Genomic DNA, 25928 nt, shown 5'->3' with positions numbered 1-25928 from the left:
AAATATTATTCAGCCTTAAAAAGGAAGGAAATCCCGTTACACGCTATGACGTGAATGGACCCTGAAGATATGTTAAATGAAATAAGCCAATCACAAAAGCAAAAATGCTGTAGGAATCCAGTTATATGAAGTCCGTAGAGTGGTCAGATTCATGGAAACCGAAAGTAGAATGATGGCGGCCGAGGGCTGGGGGAGGCGACAATGGAGAGCTATTGTTTAGGGGGTACAGAGTAACAGTTTTGCAAGATGAAAAGAGTTCTGGAGATCGGTGCACCACTATGTGAAAGATACTGAATACTCCTGATGCACATTTAGAAATGGGTAAGATGGTAAGTTTTATTTATGTGGTAAAACGCGTGTTTCACCGCAATTAAACAACTTTTAATGTAATTAAAAATAAAATGACATGGTTGGAAAGACCGGAAGAATATGATGGTATAAAGAATATGCATTGGCTGAGCAGAAAGTGGAGGTAGACAGGCAAAGAATGAGGCTTATGTGAAAGTGCAGGGGCACAGCAGCCAAGGCACACGCCCCAGGGGGGCAGAGGAAGGGTGTCAGCCCTGTGCCGCCTCCCCGCACACCTGCCCAGCCGTGGAGAAGTCTCTGCTCTTCTAGGGGGCTGATATGGCCGCACACTGGGTCACATGCTGGCCCTGCTGACCCCAGAACCACAGCAGAAAATCAGCACATCCCCTACCTGTGAACCATGGCCCTGCCTAGAGAGCCACGCAGCACGTGACTGTGACACAGTCGCAGACAAGGGCCCACGTGCCGCAGCTCCTCAATTCTCTTGGGATTGAGCTCTAACCAGTCACGTGACCGGAGAGTAGTCCTTCCACATGGCCAATTCCCAAAGAAAAAGACTCGAATAAAAATATAAAAGAAAACCACTCTGAACAATAAGCTATGCCAGACCCCATGTCACCTCCACGGTTAACTGAGGGCCGCTTACCCGAGGGCAGGTGTATGCAGGGCCTCGCTCTAAGGCCACTGCAAGTCTGGGCTGTGAGTCAATCTAATAGATGAGACTTTGTCATAACGAGACCCCGCTGTACAGCTGAAAACTGTCAGCATATTCTTTTTGTTCCTAATATCACTAGCCTATTGCAGAAATGTTGAGTAAGACAGTTGCATATCCCATTTCTAAGTCCTCACTTCCTGTTTTTCATGTCTTCTTACTGCCCTCGCTATCACTCAGCCCATCCTCCACAGGGCTGCCAAAGAAATCTTTCTAGAATACACACTTCCCAAGATTATTCCCTCCTTAATGCCACCTCAGAGAGGCCTCACGAGACACAGGATCAACTCTGAGCTCTTCAGCCCAGGTCATTTGTGACCTGGTTCTGCCCCCTTGCACTTGCCTCGGTGTCCACAATTCTCGTCTCAACCCAATACACTCCCTTTGCTCCAGGGTCACCTTTGACCCAAGTTTTCTCAGCCTAGAACACTCTCCCATCTTTACCAAAGCCCATCCAGCCAGCCTAGTTATCACACATCCATCCGTGCATTTAGCATAAGTGCAGCCTGTACTGCCAAGCTGGGTTAGGTTCCTCCAACTGCCCCCACACGTGCTAACACCTGTCTTGCCCAAGCATTTATCCAAAGACTTGAACAGAAAGTGACAAAAATTATCTTCGTCATCAACAAAAGTTCTGATTATTTTGAACAAACAAGAATCAGTTGAGCAAGTTTGATCCTTTCAAGTGATTTCAGTTGAGGTGGTTAAAGAAGAGGGAAAAAAAAACATTTGTAAAGAACCACATGATTATTCTGAGTCCAAAAACCCAGCAGCTGGAGTCAGTTGGTGAGGCCTCCAGGGAGGCGTCCTTGGCGACCCTGCAACCGCCCTGGTCCTGTCCTCCCATGGCTTGATGTTCTGTTCTTCCTACGGATCAATGAGTCTCCCTCGAGTTTTCTAATGAATCCCCCCTTATGCTTAAGTTATCTAGAGACTTTTTTTGTTGTTTGCAACCAAAAGAGTCTTCATGGACACAGGGAGTTTCTAATTCAAGTCCACTTTGACTACTAAGACTAAGTATGTGAGAGAACTGGGGAAAAGAAGCAAGGAAGAAAGAAGCTCCTATCCCAGGAATGTTCCAGCTCTTGAGAAGTTACCTAATATCATGCAATATCCTTTTGTGAGCCTCTGTGCCCCCATCTGTAAAATGCTAAACGATTTACAATCTTCCAGTTGTAAATTCTGACAGCCTCTGAAGTTTTGGGAGCCCAGGATGAGCCAATGTACATATGTGTTTAAAGTCCCTGTACTGACGGTTCCACCAATAGCCTGTGACACTGGTGAAGCTTAGTGCCAACACCAAGATCCTGCCAGAAACACAGCGGAGTGCCGTAGTCCAGACGTGCTCCTTTGTTTATTTGTAAACCAGAATGTCTGGGCTCCCTGGAGGTGTGCCTCTGCCTCTGGACCCATGAAATAAGACACAAATCTAACTGCAAAGACCTCGAAGAATAACACAGAACTTTAGTGAAGGCTTTTGAAGGAACTCAGAAGACTGCTGCTCCCATAAAACACACAGCAGAATTTCTTTAAAATCTTTCTTGAACATATTCCTCTTCCTTCAAATTTGATAATACAGGGCGGCTACTGCACCTCTTTCTGTCCACAGAGCGCCCTCATTACCAAGTGCACCCCCAGTGTCCCCCCTCCTGTGGGATGTCCCCCATCACCCATACACTCCAGTGGCCCCTCCAAATCCTGACTTGTTGTCCTGATGTCCTTGCAAAATGATGCTTCCTAAAACTTTGGCAGATAGATTGCAACTTATTTCAATAAACACCCATGTGACTGGGAGGAAGGTGTCCCTAAGGGAAAATTCAAGCTGCATTTCATACTCCGATGCCAGTTCCATCCCCTATTTCAGTTCTAAAGTTTCATGATAGGGCTTCCCTGGTGGCGTAGTGGTTAAGAATCCGCCTGCCAATGCAGGGGACGTGGGTTCGAGCCTTGGTCCGGGAAGATCCCACATGCCGCGGAGCAACTAAGCCCGTGCACCACAACTACTGAGCCTGCGCTCTAGAGCCCGCAAGCCACAACTACTGAAGCCCGTGCGCCTAGAGCCCGTGATCCTCAACAAGAGAAGCCACCGCAATGAGAAGTCCACGCACCACAAAGAAGAGTAGCCCACGCACCACAAAGAAGAGTAGCCCCCGCTCGCCGCAACTAGAGAAAGCCCGCGCACAGCAACAAAGACCCAATGCAGCCAAAAATAAACAAAATAAGTAATTTTTAAAAAAAATAAAGTTTAATGATAAAAAATTAATTCATTGAAAAACCCTAGTCCAGCTGGCAGTAAAAAGCGGCCTCATTTAACCCAGGCTGCATGTGACGCCCCACTGGGCCACCGGTATCAAAGCCTCAGCACAAGGGGGCGGCTGCCTCACGCAGAGGCCACCCAAGGCCCAGGAGTGGGGAGGCCGCCGCCACTCCCCGAGGCACTGGTGCTGTCTGTGGGGCCTTCTGTGTCTGCTGTGGGGTAGGCACTGCTGATCGCTCTGGACAGAGATCTGAGGACACTGCCGACAGGGTGACCTCAGCCTCCTGGCTCGCGTCCGACTGACGGGGCTTCAGCGCCCATGGAGGAATCGCTGGAAACTGGGCTCGTGTGGCAGCAAAGCAGCTTCTTCAGGAGGATTCAAGTTATTCAGAGAGGTGAACTGAGTTATTTCAAACCAAAAGTGACAGACTTTGTGTAAAGTGACCTACAGCTCTCTGTTTGGAGGGGGATACTAACAAGCTACCGTCAACTCACGCCTCTTAACCAGCATCTCCCTCCCATGCTCTCTCCTCTCTTCTCCATCCTCCACACTTGAAGACAAAATTTAAAAAGGATCACATCACCGCTCTGCTTTAACCCTTAAGCAACTTCTCACGTACTTGTAGAACGAAGACCGGAACCCCTCAGGTGACCCCACAGGCCCTGCATGGTCAGCCCTGCCCCCGCCCAGCCTCACTCATGCTCCCCTGTTCCCTGTGGCGGCCTCTCCGGACTTGTTTCTGTTCCTTCAGGGCCCTGGCTTCCTCTCACCAGGGCCTTTGCACATTCTATGCCCTCTGCTGAGAACCTGTCCTCCGCCCTTTATCTGGTTAGTATATATTCTCCCACCAATATCAACTTAAACCTCACTTCCTTTGGGGAAGCTTCTTGCTTTATGTTTCCAAACCAATATTTATCACAAACGCAGTGTTCCTTTTGTTTTTATAGTTCTTTGATTAAAATATAAGTTTTATTTTGATTAAAGTATAAGTTCATGAAAGTGGAGGCTGGGACTTTGTTTTATGCTTACTTTTGTTTTTCCGCTAACTAGCATTAAGACTTGAAGGAAGGAAGGAAGGAAAGGAGGAAGGGAGGAAGGCGGGGAGGGAGGAACTCACGCGGGCAGGTCCAGGGGGCGACCTCCAGGCCTCTGGCTGGGGTCACTGGGTAGATGGTGCTGCCATTCCCTGAAACAGACAGGACAGAAGGTCATCATCTCAGGAAGATGATGAGTTCAGCTGGGGACTTGGTGGGAGAACCCAGTGGTCATTTCTCTGTCAGTCTGAAGCTCAGGGGAATGAGTAAGTGCTAAAATGTAAAGGTCTGTCTTTGCCTTGTTAGTGGATGAGGTCGCACGAAGAAGAACGCACATGAAAAGGAGAGCACTGGGCCAGAGGGAGCTTGCCCAGAACCCATCTTTAAGTACTAGGCAGAGTGTGCGCAAGCCGTAAATGAGACAGAGAGAGACCATTCAGAAGATTACAAAAATCCAGAGAGTAGAGGGTCAAAGACGCAAGGACCATTTCCAGGAGGGAGGGACCGAAGCTGTCCAGTGTGGCTGAGAGGCCCAGCACAGTGTGGACTCAGAGTATGCACTGGAATGACTGGCAGGGGCAGTGCCGGAAGCGTGATGGCGGAAGGACCCAGATTGTAGGAATTGTGGAGAAAGGAAGAGGAGGCCGGAACTGTAGGTAGTTCTTTAGAAGCTTGGCTCAGAAGAGGGAAACTAAAGTGACAAAAAGAAAGCGGCAGAAGAGGATAAAAAAGATTTGGGCATTTTTATAGGCTGATGTAGAGGTCAGAATTTTGGTCAATATCCTAGTGAAAAATGGCAAGACCTTTGCTTTTCTACACCCACAATGGAGAGTAAAGAAAAATGAGTTGGATTTTCTTTGTATTGAGGAAAATTGGTGATATGGCCACAGGTTACTCAGATTCTTTGAATAATGGTTAATCCCTGTTGTCTTTACCAGCAGCACACAGGCACAAGATCTCCCTTCTCCAGGAAGTTTTCTTTAATCACCCGAATCCACCCCCTGACTTGTCTCTCTCTGATCATGTCACTATTGTTCTCAATCCCTCAGTCGTACTCACTGTCCAAGGGTGAAGTTCTGACTCCATAGTTCTGGCCTTAACAAAAACAGCCATAACAAGATAAGGAACACACATTTCCAGCATTCACTCGGCCTTTTGAGATAGGCAAAATCTCATCAATCTGGGCTGCCCTGGTGGCGCAGTGGTTGAGAGTCCGCCTGCCGATGCAGGGGACACGGGTTCGTGCCCCGGTCCAGGAAGATGCCACATGCCGCGGAGCGGCTGGGCCCGTGAGCCATGGCCGCTGAGCCTGCGCGTCTGGAGCCTGTGCTCCGCAACGGGAGAGGCCATAGCAGTGAGAGGCCCACGTGCCGGGGAAAAAAAAAAAACAGAAAACCTCATCAATCGAATTTCTAAATAACATGTAGTCATGTGATTTAAATTAGTATTGAGCCAGTATATTGTAGTGGTTGAGAGCATGAATTCTGAGGTCAAACCAGCTGCCTTGGTTCAAATTCTAGCTTCCGAATTACCAGCTGGGTGACTTTGGGCAGGTTTTATAACCCCATTGTTCTTAGTGGTAAAATGAGGGTAACAGCAGTACCTTAATTCATGGGGTTCTTGTAAGGATTAAATGAGTGAATTTATATCAAGCACTTAAACAAATGCCAAGTGTACATGTCATATTATTACAGTACAGCTGCCGTTTCAAATGCAGCAACACATTCCAATGGCACCAAAATCACTTTAAAAACACCAGCTTTATTAGATCTGCTGATTGCAGACGATTTCCTGATGTGGACTGAAACATTTAACCATCAGAAATGAAGGATGCCTGTCCCAGGACTGACCTATGCAGCTCCATTGCAGAAGTCTGGTACTCAGTGAAGGATGGAAACCTTTGCCAAAATTTTTGTGGACCACGGTGTTGATTATCATCCCTCAAATACCACATTCATGAGGCAGTTATTTTGGGCCCGTGTTGCTTTTAGAATCCCTCATTGACAAGGCAATACTGGATCCACAAATGTCAGCAAGTCCGTAACCGCTCAAGGAAGCGCCCACAGTTCAGGAGTCTCCTGACTCAGGATGCATACGACCATCAGGGGAAGATGAAAAGGTCGGTACCAGCACTCAGACAGCGGTGGAAGAGGCTGCTCTTGACCTCAGAGCAACAGGGCATATAATATCATTCTAATGAACCAACGCAAGTTTATCAGGCAAAGGGTGAGCTGAAGAGCGAGGACACGCGGTAAGTCTGAATCATCTGGCCCACCGTCCTCACTATTCAGATTCGCTAAACACATGTCAAGGCTTCAATTCCTCTTATGTAATGAAAGCTTAGCCAAGAGTGCAATATTGGTTAATGGAAAGAAGAGGAAAGTAATGTTTATTGAGCACCTACTATGTGCCTTTAATGTGCATTATCTCAACTTTGTGAAATAGGCTGAATTAGCCCCCTTTGACTAGTTGAGAAAACAGAGGCTTCAGAGAGGTTAAATAACCTGACCACGATCACAGAGGAGTAAGTGATGAAGCCCGTCCCTGAACAAGGTCTGTACTCCCAAGTCTTGTGCTCTCTTCCTGCTCTGCCTCGGACACCTCAGCCCCAGATGCCCATTCCACCACACCATGAGCTTCCTGTAAGCAGGAGCTGTGTCCTTTGCACCAGTATATCAGAATATATATATATGTATATATATTAAATATAATATTAGATATAAATATATATATTTATTAGTAGAGCCCTTAATAAACTTTTATTGAAAAAATGAAATTGGACATCTGGCAAAATCATAATAAATAATCTGGGTTCTTGAAGGCAATCAGCCAGAATAAGGGCTCTAGGGTCCTCTTCTATCAACTTGGGAAGCTGCCGCAAATAACGACTCAACTCTGCAATGCCTCTTGGCCACCAGGAGCAGCTGGGGCAGGCTGGTTAGGAGAGGGGACAGTTATACTGGAGGTCCCAGGAATATGCAAGGGAAGGATGGCCCATTTAAAATCCTATTATACCTCATGCATTATCTTAGATTTGACCCTGATGTTAGTGGATAACTCTTGCTATGAAGCCTGGAGTGAAGTCTGATCAGGCCTACATCCGTCAGCTGAGTTCATGGATTCCAACAGCCGGAAATGTCCAGGTTTCTCCCTGCAGGGCTTTCAGCAGGTTGGGCTGATCCCTGGCTGGCCGGGGCTTGGGGTTTTCCTGAGAGGCCGGCTGGGGTAGGTTCACATTGAAAATGGTCTGAAATGAGGAGACAAATAGACTGAGGGGATGAGGGCAAACTGAAGTGAGGAACAGAGAAATCGTTTGCCATGATCCAAGGGCAGATGATGAACAAAAGTCAAAGCTGAGAGTCAGGAGCCAGATCACACCCAGAGCCATAGGAAGCTAGAAGGGACCAGTGAAGAGGGCTTGAGTCTATTGCTGTGAACAAGAGCGCCTGGGTCGATGGCCGTGAACTGGCAGCTCACGTCCATGGTCTAGGCAGTCAGGTTAGCCTGGCGGCAAAAGGTATAGCAAATGTGGACCACTCTTGCCCCCATCCTAACATAGCCAACCCCCTTGAGAACCTGGAAAGGATTCACATGTCCTGGCCTTTGCAGGTCCCACCCCCCAGCATGGCAGTGAATTCTATCTGAGAGAGCTCTGAAAGCTTTCCCTTGCTGGGCAATGGGAAGGATGAAGATGAGGATTGTGAGTGTGCTGACCTCCCCCGATCCATCAGGGACTGTGACATCAAGGGCTGTACACCATGACTCTTCCCTTACTTCTGGAATCTGTTGGGATTGACCCAGGGAAGAATGGGCCGAGTGTCTGACCCGGGGCCTTGCACTCAATTCAGTCCACAATCAGAACTGCACGTGCTGGAGTCATCACCATCCGTGGAGAGAATCCCTTGCAGGAATAGCTTTGTTGACAGCATTTATGAATCCATCAATAGCTCTTCAGAAACAATGAGCCTATTTCTTGCCAGCACTCAGGCTTGAATGTATGTGCTGTGCGTGCTGACAAACATCTTTTACCGTTTATAAATACCAGAGCACGTGCTCCCTACTCCAACGGGAATAGATCCGGTTCGCCTGCTGCAGACAAGGCGCAATTTCATCAGATAATTGCTACTGGAAAACGAGCTCGTCGTGTGTTTCATACATCTGGCCTTGCAGCACCATGGTACTTCTCAATAGAATGTATACTCATGTTGGTAGCCGGCAGGATTCATTTGGAAAGAAAGCCGTGTTCCAGCTGCACAGCGCTTCAGGAACCATATTCATTGATTTTTTTTTTTTTTTAGTGATGCAGTAAAGTCCATCACTGATACCCATGTAGTTGCTTCTCTATCTTTCTTATAAAAGGGCCTCATGATAGCTTCTTACTGTGCAGTGTTTGTAGAACATGCATGAAGAATTTTTACATCCTCACAACCATGATCTTGTTGTTCCCTTTTCATACGTTAAGACACTGAGGCTTAGAGAGGTGAAGCGGCTTCTCCAAGCCCATTCAGAAAGAAATAGGCAGATCTGGAGGCAAACAAAAGGTATTCTGGCTCCAGGTCCGATGCCGTCTTCCATCTTCAAAGCCGTTGCGTCTCGGTGACATTTTCTGTTTTCCAAAAACCCTTACGATCCACTTAAAAGTTGACCCAACATTAAATGTGATTCTTCTATCTTAGATTTATATTTCTTAATTTTAAATTAGCTTTGGTGTCTTTTCACACCATAATACTTTATAATTTTTCTACTGACACCTGTAAATGTCTTACAGTCAAACTGTGTTTGATTTTATTAATGTACTGCAATCAGACAGAAAATACCAGGTCCTGCCTGGGTACCACTTGAGATAAATCAAAAGAAGTCTTGCACTAAAATAACATGGAAGACCATTTATGGAGTGCATATTATATGCCAGGCACTGCACCAGATCGTTTATATTGATTAACCAGTTTAATCCTTACACTATCTCTATGAGAAGGTTGGTGTCAACCCCATGCACAGATGAGAAGACCAAGACTCAGAGAGGTTGAAGAGCTTGTCTATGATTACACACCAAGCTAGGATTAGAACTCAAGCTTGTCTGGCACCAAAACCCATGTTCTTATCCAACGTTCCTTTCTCCCAACTAATAAGATGCATTATATTCACATACCGTTAAAATTAAGGCTTCTTAGTAACAGTGTAACTTTGGTGTAGTTGGCTGAATATTGGCCCCCAAAGATATCCAGGATATCCAGCTTCTCATTCCTGGAACCTGGAACTGTTACCTTACAGGGCAAAGGTACTTCACAGCTGTGATTAAATTGAAGATCTTGACATGGGGAGATTACCCTGAGTTATCTGAGTGCATCCTAAATGGAATCACAAGTGTCCTTATAAGAGGGAGGCAGGGAGAAATGCGACACAGAAAAGAAGGCGATGTGACCGCATTGGCAGAGACTGGAGTGATGCATCCACAAGCTAAGGAAGGCAGGCAGCCATCAGAAGCTGGGAGATGCACAGAACGGAACCATGCCGGGAACCTCCAGAAGGAACCAGCCCTGCCAACAATTTTAGCCCCTCAGACTCAGTTCAGACTTGTGGCCTCCAGAACTGGGAGAATGAACTTCTGTTGTTTTAAGCCACCAGGTTTGTGGCAAGTTATCACAACAGCCACAGGAAGCTGTTACTCTTGGGAAAGTTGTTTAAGCTCGCTACTAAAATACCTACGTTTATTTGGATGTTGGTTAAATTGAGTAACACCTAATAAATATTTTATCTTCTTCTCTTATCTTCCTGGAAAAAAAAAACTGAGTAAAGTTTTCAAAACGGGGATTCTTTATAACAGGAGAAGAGAGCTCAGAACAGAGGCTGAACAGCTCAAAGGACACAAACGTTCCTTATTCAAGGACAGTCGTAGTTGGTTCCACCCTCAGGGAGTGTGAAACAAGGACAAATGAATTCTAAACTGCTCTTAACAACATTTAGGTTAAATGTCAGCTGTAAGGTGTGTTCTCTGAGCCTCTAGAGATTTTTAAATCTGGAGAAAACAGTTATGTGTCTCAGGTAATTTGAAGGTCTAAGCAGAAATCATTTCAATTACTTCTTGAGGTTCCCTGCTTTCCTGCGACTCTATAACTCATGATTCGTAGAAATTCTTACCTGAACCAGGTGTTTAGAGATGCCAGGTAACTGGAAAGTCATGGCTCTGCCATACCTTCTAAGACTGGATCGTTGATAGAATTGAGAAATTACTGTTAACTTTCAGTTTTACTGATGGCTTTGCAATTGTGTTTAGAAAAAGTTTATTCTTTTAAAGATACTGAAATACTTATGGATTCAATGATATGACTGACAGTTGCTTCAAAATAACCTGGGGAGGAGAGGAAGTGAGTCGAGGAAGAGATAAAATAAGTTTCTTATGAAATGATAACTGTGGATCCTGAAGAGTAGGCACACGTAGGTCACAGAGTAGAAACAAGGAGTTTGAAAGAATTAAAAGACAAAACTCTGCGAAGTGGCCTGGTCCCACCGGAACGAATGCACCCCGGCGCCTGGGACTGATCAACTCACGTAGAGGCAGTGCCCATTAGGTCAGGTTGCCTGGCTTCCTCTGCCCTCTGCGCCCACTCCACTGCCAGCATCCCTGTGCAGCAGGTGTTCAGCCGCTGAGTCAGCGCCCCTCACAAGAAGGACCCCGCCATCTCCCCATGTGGGAATGACCAAGAGGTGACCTGCGTGCATCGCGGGAAAGCTGAGAGGCATAGACACAGTAGGCACTGCAGCTCTATTGCTACAGAGGCCTAATGGTGTGGCATGAGTTTTGACTGAAGAGCATGACAGGGACTGAGGTGAGGCCCTGGGGGAAGGAGTTCCAGCTGGCCAAGCCCAGAGGGGAGCCACCAGCTCCACTCACTCCGCAGGCGCTCAGGCGGTCTGGCGAGCTACCTCCACGAATTAACACGCAGTACCGGTGGAAACACAAGTCCCGTACAGCTGCGACCTCGCAAGAGCTCAGAGTATACAAGCATCCAGGTTTGGAAGCTCTTCTTAAGGACCCACAAGCTGAGAGACATTCCTGGATTCTTGTAGAACCACAGGTTTCCCGCTGTTTCTACCACTCGGGGGCAGGGAAGGGCCCTCAGAGCCTGTTCCAGCTTCTAGAAAACTGCCCTGTCAACAAATGTGTCTGCTTTGTGAGTCAGGAGAGGGACGGTACATAAGCCAGCATTTCCCCTTTCCACTCACTTCCTGGAAAAATCAACGTCGGACGGAGTTTATTGCTTTTTATCTCTTCAGATGAACGTGGCCCTGACGCATCCTTAAATCCACTCCTGAACCCAGGAGAGCAGGAGGCAGTGCTGTGTTCAAGGCAAAGGCTCTAGAGTCCGGCTCCTGGGGCTCTAAGCCCAACTCTTACTCCCTGTGTGAACTTAAGCCATTTTCCTGTGACCTTGTGTCCTCATTTTTTTCTTTTAATTAATTTATTTAATTTATTTATTTTTGGCTGCGTTGGGTCTTCGTTGCTGCGCGCGGGCTTTCTCTAGTTGCGGCGAGCAGGGGCTACTCTTCGTTGCGGTGCGCAGGCTTCTCATTGCGGTGGCCTCTCTTGTTGCGGAGCACGGGCTCTAGGCGCGCGGGCTTCAGTAGTTATGGCATGTGGGCTCAGTAGTTGTGGCTCACGGGCTGTAGAGCGCAGGCTCAGTAGTTGTGGCGCACAGGCTTAGTTGCTCCACGGCATGTGGGATCTTCCCGGACCAGGGCTCGAACCCGTGTCCCCTGCATTGGCAGGCAGATTCTTAACCACTGCGCTACCAGGGAAGTCCTGTGTCCTCATTTTTAAATGGAGACAGTAATAAAGCCTTGCTGCTAGGGATGTTGTAAGGAATCAATGAGATTATATAGGTAAAGCCCTTACATAGTAGCTTATTATTATTATTGCTGTTTTTGTTATTACCACTACTATTGTTATTACTATTGCTATTACTATTACTATATAAGCAGTCTTCAATTACTTTATGACTATTTGGGAAATCTTAAATAAAACTGGGTTCCAAGTTCTACTGCCATGCTTCAAAACTGTATTTATGCCAACATCAAAGGCACTTGGGGAAAAAGAAACATTTTTTTCAATGGGCAGGGGATGATACACATGCATGTAATAAACCTCCAGATTGAAAAATAACTATAAACCCTGTTCAGTGGTATCCAACTCAGAAGTCAAGAAAACATTAGAAGGAGTGATGAGTCAAAAGGTTACCTTCATCAGATAACCTACAGAGAATGTCCTTCTTTCAACAAAACCCATCTGCAAACATAAAAAGTTGGATCGTAAATCCACGTGGCTCTTCCATTCAGAAGACCTCATGGAAAGAACCCAGTCTGACAGCATGAGTTAGAGTCGCCATACAACTCCAAAATTAAGATTTTAACTAAATTCTCTCCACCTGGGATAGAATTGCTGTCACTGCTCTGGATATGAGTACGTGTGCCTTTCGTTATGAGGGGTAGAAACATAAGAGGCGGACATGACTGCCTCTCAGGCTATTTTTAAATGTTGGCTCATTTCACAGCTGCTGGCATAGCTTCGTTCAGTGATTTAAGTCTCGCTCCTCTGGCCATAGTGAATCACATCTGTGTTTGTACAGCATTTCTCCTTTCTTCCATTCACTGAATGTATCTCTGCCTGTGAGCGTGTAAGTTTACTCTGCTCTGCGTAATTTTCAGGTGATGAGGTTTGATCTGAGCAGTAGAAATTAGAAAATATATACTGGAAACATATCTGTAAGGGCACATGTTTCATGCACCTATGCCAATTTGAGTATGTCCTAAACATGTACACGCATAATCGGGTTACACTGGACAGTGTGGTTTAATCATGAACGTGATCCTCCCACTCGCCAACCACTACCAAGTCTACTGAACAAAAGAACTAGCCCACTGTTGATGTATATCCAAAATTCAGGAACACACAGAAAGGGCTCTTAATGTGTGCCAAAAAGAGCTTTTCCCTCCCAAGCCAATTGTGAATATACTGAAATATACTTACTTGACATAAAAACATACGACCAAGGCATTCTCCATACTGAAGTAAGCAGTTTATTAGGCTCCTAATGTCCATGTTTAGAACGTGAACATGGGTTGACATGCATTGTCTCATTTTGTGGATCTTACATGCTTGTAATCTTCAGTCAGCTGGGCCTTTGATTCTACTTGTCAGTAATTGACAGTTAGCTCAATGTGAGTAAATGATAAACACAGAACGATACGTAAGCCGTAGCAAGAGATCCCACCCAATACCATCTACCTTCTGTTTTTCAAAAATCATATCACAACTCTCTCTTATAAAGAATAAATTTCAGAGCAAGGCATTTAATCCGCCTCTCTGAAAAAAATAAAGACGTTTCTATCATTTCAGAGCAGTGAAATGTCCAACTATGGCTGAAAAGTACACCCTGAGAATTAAATGATTTTAACAAACCCACTGAGGTTTATAAAGCTGTGTTAACCTAACATCGGTAAGGGACACGAGGTACAGGCACAAACGTCCCTGCTCATTTCGCCGTGCAATTCTCCAAGGAGGCCGTGTTATAAACATCCTCGTTCTCGTCAATGCTCGAAGCGTCTGTGGCTTCGGGCTCACTCACCACGATGCCCACAGAAGAGAGACTGGTGAGGAAGGCATGCATCCGCTGCGCATAAATGTCCCTAATGTTAAAGTAAGGGAGCTCGTGACACTTCTCTGGTGGGTCCTCACTACACTGGTCCACTTCAATGTCCTTTTGCTTCTGGTAGTACTTGGAAAACTTGTTGAAGATAATGGTGATGGGAAGGGCCACCACCAAGATGCCACAGATGATGCACGTGCTGGCGATAAGCTTCCCAGCCAACGTGACTGGGTGGGTGTCTCCGTAGCCCACGGTCGTCATGCTGATGGTGGCCCACCACCAGCAGACAGGGATGCTGGTGAGGCTGGACGTGTGGTCATCTTTCTCCACAGAGTAGATAAGCACGGAAAAGATGGAAATGCCCACCGATAGGAAGAGAAGCAGCAGCCCAACTTCGTGGTAGCTATGCCTCAGTGTGGCACCGAGAGACCGGAGTCCTACCGAGTGCCGGGCAAGCTTGAGGATGCGGAAAATCCTCATGAGCCTGAGGATCTGGACCACCTTGCCCATGTTTTCAATGTCCTCACTCTCTTCCTTCTTGGTGTCTACAGCCAACGTGGCATAAAAGGGAATAATGGAGATGAAGTCGATTATGTTCAGAGGGTTTTTCCAGAATTTCTTTTGACAGGGAGCAGCAACCAGCCGGACGGCCAGCTCGACGGTGAACCACGCGATGCACGCGATCTCGACGCCTTCCAGCACGGGGTCGTCCACCTCCCCGTCCTCGTTCTGGAACTCGGACATGCTGTGGACGCACATGGCCACGATGGAGGCCAGCACCACGCTCAGGGAGGAGATGGCGATGAGCTTGGCCGACAGGCAGTAGGCTGGGTTTTCCGTGCGAATCCAGATCTTCTTCCGGAGCTGACCGAATCGCAGCTTGTCAAACTTCTCCAGCTCCTTCTCGAACAGAGACGACTCTTCGAACGAGGAGTCAGTACTCACATCGTTGCTTTTCTGGTCCCAGTCCTTCTCGTGGTTTTCCTCCTTGAGCTCGTGGTAGCGATTACTGCAGCAGGAATCGAGGAAGAGCTCGTTGATGCCCCAGTACTCGATCTCCTGGCAGAACGAGAACACGCACAGCTCCTCCATGACGTGCAGCTTCCCCGTGTAATAAAAGTTCAAAACGTATCTGAACAGGGAGGGGTTCCGATCAAAGTAGTACTCTTTATCGGCCACGCTGTAGTCATCACACAGTTCCAGGATGGCCTCTTCCGAGTGGCAGCTGAGCAGCTTCCCGAGTCTGGTGTGAGGAAAGCGCAGGAGGGTGCTCTGGTCGATGGACTGTTTAAAGCCCCCCACGTTCAAGTTGACAAGTTCCTTGTCTTGTCCAGGGCGATGGAAAATCTCACCAAACACCATGGTGGATACAGGCGGCGGAGAGCTGGCTGGGAAGGGAGATGGAGTTCACGCTGGACCTGGAAGGAACATAAGACGGCATTTAGCCCTGTCCCATGCAGCCAGCCGTGCCAAGCTTATTTTTAAACTGCCCTTTCCAGGATGATGGGCTACATTAAAAGCAAAACAGGAAACAGGAAAAAAAAAAGAATACGCTATCCCCTTTTTGATTAGAAGAGAATCGACACAAAACAGGTTTTTGGTTTTCGTTTTTTAAAAAAATGGGTTTATATATCCATTTTTTGGAAAAAGACTGCCATATAAATTTTATGAACCCCAATTCCTATTTCTCTATTTTTTAGTCATCCAACATTACCTCCCACTCCCCCAAAAGCAATGCATTTGGGATCACTTACACAATACAGCATCTCCAGTCTCAACCACGAGGCTTCCTCATTTGGAAATGCTCAATTCAGACGTGACAGGCTACTTGATGCCCGGCTTGTAGCTCATCTCTCCTGGCCCCTAGGGCTTGGTCATGCACCCTCAGGAACAGCTCTGTCCTCTGCTCTGCACCTCGTCCGCAACCCACACATCCCTGGGGGCTCAGCTCAGCTCTTACAAAAGATGTAGGTTTCCTCTTACGCTCCAGGGTTTCACTCTGTTTAGAAAAAGCCCTATTCCCCACGTTTCGATGTGGACAATCAAAAGGATGTAATTATCTCCCTGTCCCGAAGTATCTTAAAAGATATAGTTACACTTCATGGGATGGGATTTCAGGTACATCCACAAGGGAAGAAACTGACTTAGGGAACCTTTTCAAGTTAACTGCACTATCAGTTTCCTGACACGAACAGGCTCCTCTGCCACCTCCTCCCTCCCTTCACAGTTTCCCACACGCCCCCAATCTATGACACCCAAGTCTACACCGGCCCAGCACGCACAGGCTATTTTATTCTTGACGCTAACCAAGAGGCACCAGAACCATTTCTCAGAGACAAAAATAATAGATTTTGACCATCACCCAATAGAATGACGCTTCCTCAGAGCCAATGGTGCAAATAAAAGAAAGGTAGGAAACTGTCATATACTAAGTTCCAACCGAGTACTAGCAGATGTTTTGTTTTTATTACGTCTTTTAATCCTTCCAGTACTATAAGGTAGGTGTATAGGAAAATAGATACTCAGAGAAGTTGAGTAGAGCCATGATTTAAACCCAAGTTGGATTAACCCCCAAGCCCATGCTATTTCCACTACACACATCCCCCCCATCCCTTCCTATTTTTTTTCCTTATTATAATCTAATAACCCAATGTGGGAAGTGTTATAACAGAAATGAGTCAAGCATCTTTGGCTTTATTGAGAGAAGAACAATGACCTCTGTCTGGAGAAGCTTCATGACAGAGGTTCTATTCAGGTCAAATGTTAAAGGTTTAAGCAGAGCGGAGCAAAGAGGGAAAAGGACATTCCCAACCGAGGGTATCAAAAGGTGGGCACAAGCCAGACTGTAAAAAGACATGTGTATCAATCTAAAGAGTCTGGAGTTGATCCTGTAGGTAAGACCACTAAATCATCTTAATCAATAAGTGGGCGTGGCTATATTTGTGGCTGTAACTTGGAAAGACCCCACTGACAGCAGGAGGGAAGACTGCTGGTGGGAATGGCTGGAGTCAAGGAGGTAGGGCTTCAATAGAATAGGTGAGAGGACCCAAACTCATACAGCACTGGTGTATATAAAGTGACAAATTCAAAAGTTTATGAAGTGGAATTGACAGGACTTGGTGGTTGACTGGAAGGAAAAGATAAGGAAGTGGAAAGTCAAAAGGAGGATGTGTTTTCTACTCTGCATTAGTGAGTGACATCATTAGAGGAAACACAAAGGTCAAGTAGGAATTTCTTGCCCTTATGTTTATGGAAAGCCCAATCTGTTGGTGAGACGAGAGATTCCTCCTCTGAAAAGGACACCCCAGAGGACGCAGCCTGAAAACACAGCCCTCTGCCATCCACCCTAGGAGGAAGCCTAGTGTCATAAGGAATACATGGCCGTTTGCTCTGGACTCACCAGCACTGAATGTGTTCCCATGAACCCAGAGACCTCAGCCTGGCATGGCAAGAAGCTTCATAGATTTGCTGACCTCTTTAAAAGACTTGATTTTTTTCTGCCTCTGCTTTCTATTTTTAGTTAGAGATCTTCTCTGAAGGGCTTAAATCAGAGCTTACGGCTTGGTCCAAATATTTATGGAACCTCTGAAAGCAGGCTTATGCTCGTGGCAAATAGGGTAGTAAAATGTTCCAAGGAACTAGTTTTAGCTAAGCTAGCGTTAAGGCTTGAATGGACATTATCTCCTGGTGGATTATTTTTTATCTCCTTGGCTCTCCTGGAAACCCACCACGGTAGAAAGCCACTGTCTGCCTTCATGATACTACCTGCTCAAGTCAGTCTCAATCAGAGACTGTGCCATCCACTTCCTAACCGTTTCACAGTCACTCCTCCAAAGAACAATGTTATCAACCATAATATCCGTCTTCTTGCTCTGTCCTCCTTGCTTTGTATTGACTCCATGCCAGTGAAAGAGAGCCCGTTCTGAGGTCCACTCATTCCTCAAAGTCTAATCACAGAAGCAACACACATCATAAAACCAGGGATCTCTTGTTGTGGGTCTTTCAGAAGAAAGAAAAAAGAAAGCATCTCTGGATCAGATCACATGCTTCAGCTCAGAGGGCAAGATGAGATTCTCTACGTCACGGCGGCCAGAGTACAGTGTTGATTTCTTTGGCTGTGTCTGGCCCATAGCAGCCTATGGAGGGCAGGCAAAAAGAAGACGCCCACCTTTACAGACTGTAGCAACGTTCCCTTACATACAGCTAGTCCCTGGCCAATTACAAACAGTCCTTACATCCTTTGCTCCTCACTATTACTTTGGGATTTTGCAGATGAGGAAGCAGGATTAGAAGAGATGAATGGGCATCATGCAGCTATTAAGGGTTAGAGCAAAACCCAAGCCAGGGCTCCTTAGGCCAACCCCTCTGCTCTACAGCGTGCTGGCTCACACATCCAAAGTGGCATAAGAAAAGCAGATACTGAACATCATTATTTACAAGATTCCTATATTCAGGCCAGCATTTATTTAACAGCCATCATTTACTCCCATTCAGAAAATAGGTGCTGCATCAAAGGTATATCTATATATATTTAATACATATTTATATATAGTACATATTTTATATATGAAGTTATATGTAAATGTACATATAAAGAGATGTATATTATATACACATTCACCCACACTTAGTGTGAACCATATATATATATATATATATATATATATTTAACTGTGCACACACTAAATAAAAACATGGGTCAATTCCTCTGTAAGTGAGACAAACTTCTCTAATTGTGACTAAAAATATAGAAAAAAATAACCAAAAAATTTTTGATTACATAAAAGTAAAATTTTTGGTATGGAAAAACATGCCATAAGTAATGTTAAAAAAGAGAATACGGGAAAAAATATTTGCCACTTACATCACAGACAAGTGGTTAATATACCTAGCATGTAAAAAGCTGTAGACAGAGAAGAAAAAAGAGAACGACAATATAGAAAAACGGACCAGATATGAACAGACAGTTCACAGAAAAAAATGCAAATGGGTCTTAAAACAGGAAAAAAAAAATGTTCTACCTTGCTCATAGTAAGATAAATGCGCATTAAACTTACGGTGCAGTATCATATCCAATACCAAAATGGAAAAACAAATCCAAATATTGGACTACATACTCTATTATCAAGTATATGGGGAAGCAAACACTTTCACAGACTGGGAATATAAATGAAAGGGAATCTTATGAAGGGGAATTTGGACATATCTAGCAAAACTGCCCACAAAATAGGAGAAAATATTTGCAAATCATATATCTGATAGGGGTCTAGTATCCAGAATAGGATTTAAAAAAAAAACCTCTTACAACTAAACAGTAAAAAGACAAATGGGCAAAGGATTTTCTAGAAATCTCTCCAAAGATATATAAATGACCAAAAAGTACATGAAAAGATGGGCTTCTCTGGTGGCGCAGTGGTTGAGAGTCCGCCTGCCGATGCAGGGGACACGGGTTCGTGCCCTGGTCCGCGAAGATCCGGCATGCCGCGGAGCGGCTGGGCCCGTGGGCCGTGGCTGCTGGGTCTGCACGTCCAGAGCCTGTGCTCCGCAGCGGGTGAGGCCGCAACAGTGAGAGGCCCGCGTACCGCAAAAAAAAAAAAAAGTACATGAAAAGATGCTCAATATCATTAGTCATTAGGAAAATACAAATCAAAATCGCAATGAAATACCACTTCACACTACTAGGATGGTTATAATCAAAAAGTAATAATAATACAATATTGTATTGTGTTATAATACAATAACTGTTCGTGAGGATGTGGAGAAATTGGAAGCCTCAAGCATTCTGGGTAGCCATTTTGGAAAACAGTGAAAGAATGATCGAATTAAAATCTCACCATTTTGCAACTCATAATGAAATAACGGATCTGGGCAATGATCATAAATGGCTGCTAAAACCCAGATAAAAAGCTGATGGGGAGCTTCCTAACTGGTAGATCAGAGGACCAATACCTGAACCCGTTGATCAAGCCTGGTGTAACAATAAGAGACAACAAGATAGGATGTGCCTCCTGATGGAAATATATACACAATTCTGAACTATACCAGCCCCCAAAACGTCAGACCTGAATTTGATCTAACCTCTAGATCGAACAGTTGAAGTAAAATAGAGACTTCAGAGCAACATGTTCAAAGACACTATAGGGATGCAATCAGCAAAAACCAGACTGTGGGAAATTATACAGGACAAATGACAGGGATCAAACACATGACATATCAAATAATCCAGCACGTGGCTCTGTATGGATACTGACTTGAGCTAGCCAAATGCTTTTAAAAATACATATGAAGGGCTTTCCTGGTGGCGCAGTGGTTGGGAGTCCGCCTGCCGATGCAGGGGACACGGGTTCGTGCCCCGGTCCGGGAAGATCCCACATGCCGCGGAGCGGCTGGGCCCGTGAGCCATGGCCGCGGAACCTGCGCGTCCAGAGCCTGTGCTCCGCAACGGGAAAGGTCGCAGCAGTGAGAGGCCCGCGTACCGGAACAACAACAAAAAATACATATGAAAATCAGGGACATTTGAATGCTAAACTAGATACTTGATGACATAAAATAATAACTGTCAGTTTTTCAATGTGCTAATGGTATTGTAATTATGCTCTCAAAAAGAATCTTTATCTTTTGGAAATATACACTAAGATCTATGGATAAAATTATACTACATTTAGGATTCATTTCAAAATAATCCATTGATGTGGGGTTGGGGGGGACAGAGTGGAGGCACTGTCATACAAGATGGCCATGAATTAATAATTACGACAATCGTTGCAGCTGAGTGATGGGTACAGAGGAGGTTAATGCATTATTCTATTTTTGTACATGCTAAAATTCTCCATCAACAATGTTTTGAGAAAAATTTACTAAGCACCTTTTTGAGCCATGCGCTGTGGTAAATGCTTTCATATACACTATTGTGCACCTTTTAACTACCAGAATCTCAAGCAGTACCTCAGTGTAAGTATCCCTGAATGACTGAATCATTTCATTTAATTCTCCCACAGTCCTAAGGGGTAGATCCTATACCCCATGTTGCAAACAGGTAAATCTGAGGCTCATAGTTTAGCCAATATTATACAGCTTTTACAGGGCAAACTCTTTCCAGTATGCCTCAAATATGAGTATTTAATTTTTTTTAAGTGGGAGGAAGGAGGGACTGGTTGATCTTCAATTTTACATATTTTATCAGTCATCCTCATTAATGAATGCTAGATTCTTTGGTAGGAGATTTGGTACCAGCATGCCAAGGACACATGTGGTCTCAAATCAGGCACATCTGTGGGTCCCAAAGGCATCTGGCCGCAGGTAGGAAAATCAAATGCTATTTTCATTCTCTTCCCCAAGAAGAGCTTCGGTTCATTGTATCAATCCTCCTGCCTGCTATCAACCCAAATCACTCATGGTGAGCACACCATATACTGTATGTGGCCACCTTGTTCCTCTTGGTATTTGTAAGACTGAAAAGAAAGAACAGATGTCAAAAATCCAAGATATTCTCTGGCCGTTTAAAAGAAAAACCACATTGATCCACTTCTCTCCAAGTGGCACCCATAAAGCCTTTCCAAAGCCATTAACCTCTGACCGCTCTCTTTGCCTCATGCTTTCAAAATCACTTTAAAATTACTCTCAAAACTGTGTCTTTTCAAGGGTGAGACATATACATGCACACGTGTGCGTGAGTGGCTTTGATAATGCACTTGATTTGCTCAGAAAAGTAACAAAAGCAAAACAAATGCAAGCCACTTGTACTTGCTTTATTGGGCAGAACCACTTTTTAAAATCAATTCCATAAAAGTAAACAGAAAACTTTGATTCTTTTTTCCTTCCCACTTGTCCAAAATCTACATTACTCCTATCATGAAATCCAAAAAAAAAAAGGGGGGGGGCATTTTTCTGCATTAATGCTGCCGTCTTTTTGGAACATTCTTCTGAAAGAGCTGTATTTCATTCTATTAAATTTAAAAGAAAAATAATTTATGTTTTTAAAAAGGGTAGGTTATACTAAATTGTATTTCTGGCCATGCCATATGAGAATATTCCAAGTAAAACTAAACAAATGTAAACAGACTTGAAAATCTAAATTCAATCCACACCCAAGTATTGAGCATCCTCTCACCAGGAACCTTCCCTGGTGATGATTTTCTCCTACAGCAAGCTCCCCGTGCACTGGGGTGGGTAACGTGTAAGGAAAAGAAAATCAGAAGTCAATGTGGGGCCATAGAGGAGCAGAGAGTATAATGAAATGTCAATGGCATTGCACGGTCCACCCTGACTGTGAATTTGGAAATGGAAATGCTAGTGCTCCTTGATTCAGGCCTTTGTGAATCAGAGCGTTTTTACAGCAGCTAAAATAGCACAATCCTGAGAAAGAAACAGCTGTTTATGAGACATTTAGGAGGACACGTCCAGAGCCAGAGTACAGGACACACAAAACTTCAAAGAGCTTGCTGGATTTAAGTCTTTGTTTCCAGGGATCAGCATTTCCTGGGCAACCTGAGCCTTCTACATGGAGCCAATCCCCCCAGGAGCCTTCCAAACGGTTCTTCCCAGCCCAGTGAGGAAGCCTGGATATAAAGTGTGATTCCCACTGGCCAAATAAACGGCAAGGAAACGCCCTCCTGGTCTATTCCACATCTGACATGTTCCAACAGCATTAAGTGCAGCTGACAACACACCAGTGGCATAGGTCCCAGGTCGCCCTAATTCAGAACATTCATCACCTAAACCCAACTTTTAAATGTTGAATTGAAAGAAATGAACCCACCAGGTCCCCTTATCTGTGCTGAACTATAGAAGCAACGAAAGAATAGAGAAAAACGTCAAGACTCTGAAAACTTGTGCTTGAGCTGCCGCTCCCCAGCTACATGACCTTGGGTGGGAGATTCTCGATCGACAAAAGATGATGTACACACCTTGATGATACAATAACAAATGCAAACGTCTTTTGAAAACACAAAGCATAAGATACATGTAAAACCTTATTCCAGAAATAAGACATTAAGGTAACAGTATCCCTACCTCCCCTTTCCTGCCCCTACTTACTCCCTTCCCTCTCTTGCCCCCTCCACCTGGACCAGTCATATTAGAGTGGTACTTATTCCCTCTGGACTCTATTTAGTGTGGCCAATCCCCTCTGGAAACTCCAGGGAGCCCTGTAATCCACGCAGCTCATCTCCAAGCAGGAAGGCTGCTCGGAGGGCTGATTCAGTGAGACAAAAAGCCAGAAATCTCTCCTATGTGTAAAAAGCAAAGAACCCCAGGTGAAAGATTTTCAACCAGAAACAGGAAAAATGTGGACTTTGCCCCAAGAGGGGAGCCTTAACTCTGCAGTAGCTCCATCTGAGTCACAGCTCCACCTGAGTCATGTTACATGGAGGGACGCACATACAAACGGCTGTCAGAGTGACATTCTGGTGTCCAGAAGAGGGAGTACTGGAGCCTTTGAACGCACCTACGCCAAATTAATAGTTCACCCCTGCCCCTGCTTGCCGGCTCTGCTCACCTTTTCCCACAGCCCTGCAGGTGCATTTTTATTTGAGCCCCTACCACAAGGGATTATAGTGTTTTTACAGTTCTCTATCCTCCACAAGTCTGACCACGGCTGTCACTAGACTCCAAGCTCTTCTGCAGAGGGGACCATGTCTCGTCATCTCCACAGCCCCTTATGCTAATTGCTGTCCACCGTCTAGCGAAAGACACTTTTATCTGGAAGAATTAGCAAAAACTATCACTGTTTTTATGAAAGAGCCAGAAGAAGGATCTAGATCAGGCATGGAGAAATGAAATGCTTCCAGTGGCCAAACAAGTAAGTTACACAAGTGAAGTGGTCAGGCTGGGGACTGTGGTGAACCACCCATGCTTGTCTAAGTGGCAAAGGCTACTCAGCAGCAGAGTCCTTTGTGGGAACAGAGGGCCAGTCCAGGTGTATCTTACAGTGCTCCCGGAAAACCCAGAAATCCTGCTTTTTACGTGGTATATGTCAACTGTAATTAGAATTGATCCAAAAAGTTTTTAACATTATGTGGCTCAAACAAAAATGTACCCCCGGGCCAGGCACTGCCAATAAGCCCTCAATCTGTGACCTGAGTGAGATTCTTACCAACCCCAGGTCTACGCACCGATTTCAAGCCAGACTGACTCAAATGGACACAAATGGAACCTTGTCACAATAACAGTAGTGTCACTCCCTCAAGTCTGAACTACAAACAACAAAAGGGGGTGAGCCACAAAGACGACAGAATCTTCCATAGTTGACCTGCCATGTCCCCCAGGACAACTGCAGCCCCATCCTTCCAGGCTGGCACTCTCCCTTCCTCCCTTAGTCATCTGCCCCAACTGCCCAGTGGTTTTTACAGTCGGAAGAGTCTCCCTGATGTCTGACTTTCATTTCTGTCACTGCACTGTAAGGTTTGTTCTCCCCTTCCTCTGATAAGTAATGGTGTCAGAGAAAACGTCAGAGAGGCAGCGCTTACCCTTGTGGTGTTGATGTCACACACTCTGCCCTCATCCTGCCCGGTGGAATGTCCATCGTCATCCAAGAAGCTCCGCCCTTCTTCCTTCACTGGAAAGTGTGGTGCACAGAGGCATTTAGTGGCCAAAAAGAAGAAAAGAATCCTGTTCTCTGGTTGTACTGGCCAAGGCAGTCGCTGGGAAATCACTCTCACCTGCAGAAGAAAGCATGAGTCAAGTTGTAACTCCAAGGGGAAAACACATACAAGAAGTTTTATCTCAGACTCATTGTTCTGGGTGTTTTACTGATTAGACCCATATCTTAGAGCCCCATCTAACTCTCAGGGACCCGTCACTCCCACTGGACACGTGGCTACAGAGACATCAGGAAGGGATTCACAACCACTTTCAGGCCCCAGGACTCTCAGATCTTGACTGGAGTGGACACGTGGGACATCTCTACTGACCCCAAGGCCGAGAAAATATCCAAGGATAAAACGAGGCACTAGAATTAGGACTGCAGTCACCTCCCACGCAGCTTCTTCTAGGAGCATTATTTTAGCTAATTCATAATATTAGCGAATTCATCAAGGATATACTTATAAACCTCTAAGTGAGTACCTTTAATCCACCTTAGAGACCAAGTTCTGAGTGTGACTGTGCTGACAGAATGAATACTGCCGCTCTAATTTGAAATCAATAGGTTTCGAAGGCTGGCCAAATTCCATTTTGCTTCATTTGGCCATTGTCATATTTCACAGATCAGAAATGACTACAGGTGTTAGATCAAAGTTCTCTAGTTAATGTGTGTGTGTGTGTGTGTGTGTGTGTGTGTGTGTGTGATGTATGGGGGAGAATTAAGTTTGTATCAAAACAAATATAAGGACAAATTTCAATTTTTCGCTCTGAAAAAAGTTAAAGAAAGTAAAAAAAAAACCTTCAATTCCCAACAAGGTAAGCCTTGCCTCACGGTGGCGCATTCCCATAGATTTATACTAGTATCCAAGCATCTATCCATTGATTTTCACGTTTTCCAATCAATGCTAGGTTCAAAGGGGAGGAGGAGAAGATAAAGAAGAAAAGATTGATTCTGAGCTGCAGAAAGAACTGAAAGCAGTGCCTCCAGCTATGTCAGTTATTACAAACTTTCATTATACTTGAAGCTCTGCCCAGCCTTATCCAGGGCACTGGGATCACAAGACGCAGTGCCTGCCCTCAACCCTACCCCAGGAGCCCACAGACCCCAAACCAAACAACAAACAAGTGGAGGTGTCCTACCAACACCCAGGGGGCCTTGAGAGGGAGCAAAGCAGGAACGGTTTCCAAGCCGGTCCCAACAGTGGCCAGAGCAACCCTTCAGTGAATTTCCAGCTCTAATAGAGATGATAATGAGGAAGGATCCGGAGAAAACTGCAGCATTACCCAAACTGAACTTCTGAGATGGGACACGTGGCAAAAGAGGGAGAGAAATCTCAACAGGGATAAATAAGATCAATTCAAGAACTAACACCCTCCTCCCCCTTCCTCT

The 25928-nt window shown here is 45.3% G+C and overlaps 1 protein-coding gene across 1 annotated transcript in view; it reads right to left on the bottom strand.

Annotated features, from left to right (window-relative positions):
• Positions 1 to 13386: 13386 nt before the first annotated feature.
• The window catches only part of KCNS3 (potassium voltage-gated channel modifier subfamily S member 3), a 33871-nt gene continuing 21329 nt past the window's right edge, over positions 13387 to 25928 (bottom strand). The window contains exons 2-3 of the mRNA XM_082851614.1: positions 24424 to 24615; positions 13387 to 15375 (exon numbers count right to left, since the gene is read on the bottom strand). Coding sequence (XP_082707740.1) covers positions 13844 to 15319 — 1476 coding nt within the window. The 5' untranslated portion in view covers positions 15320 to 15375; positions 24424 to 24615 and the 3' untranslated portion in view covers positions 13387 to 13843. The remainder of the gene's footprint in view (positions 15376 to 24423; positions 24616 to 25928) is intronic.

The sequence above is a fragment of the Leucopleurus acutus genome (assembly GCF_964270905.1).
Source record: "Leucopleurus acutus genome assembly, chromosome: 12".
Classification (NCBI taxonomy): Eukaryota; Metazoa; Chordata; class Mammalia; order Artiodactyla; family Delphinidae; genus Leucopleurus; species Leucopleurus acutus.
Note: the sequence above shows the minus strand (reverse complement) of the source record. Positions and strands in the feature narration are given on the sequence as shown.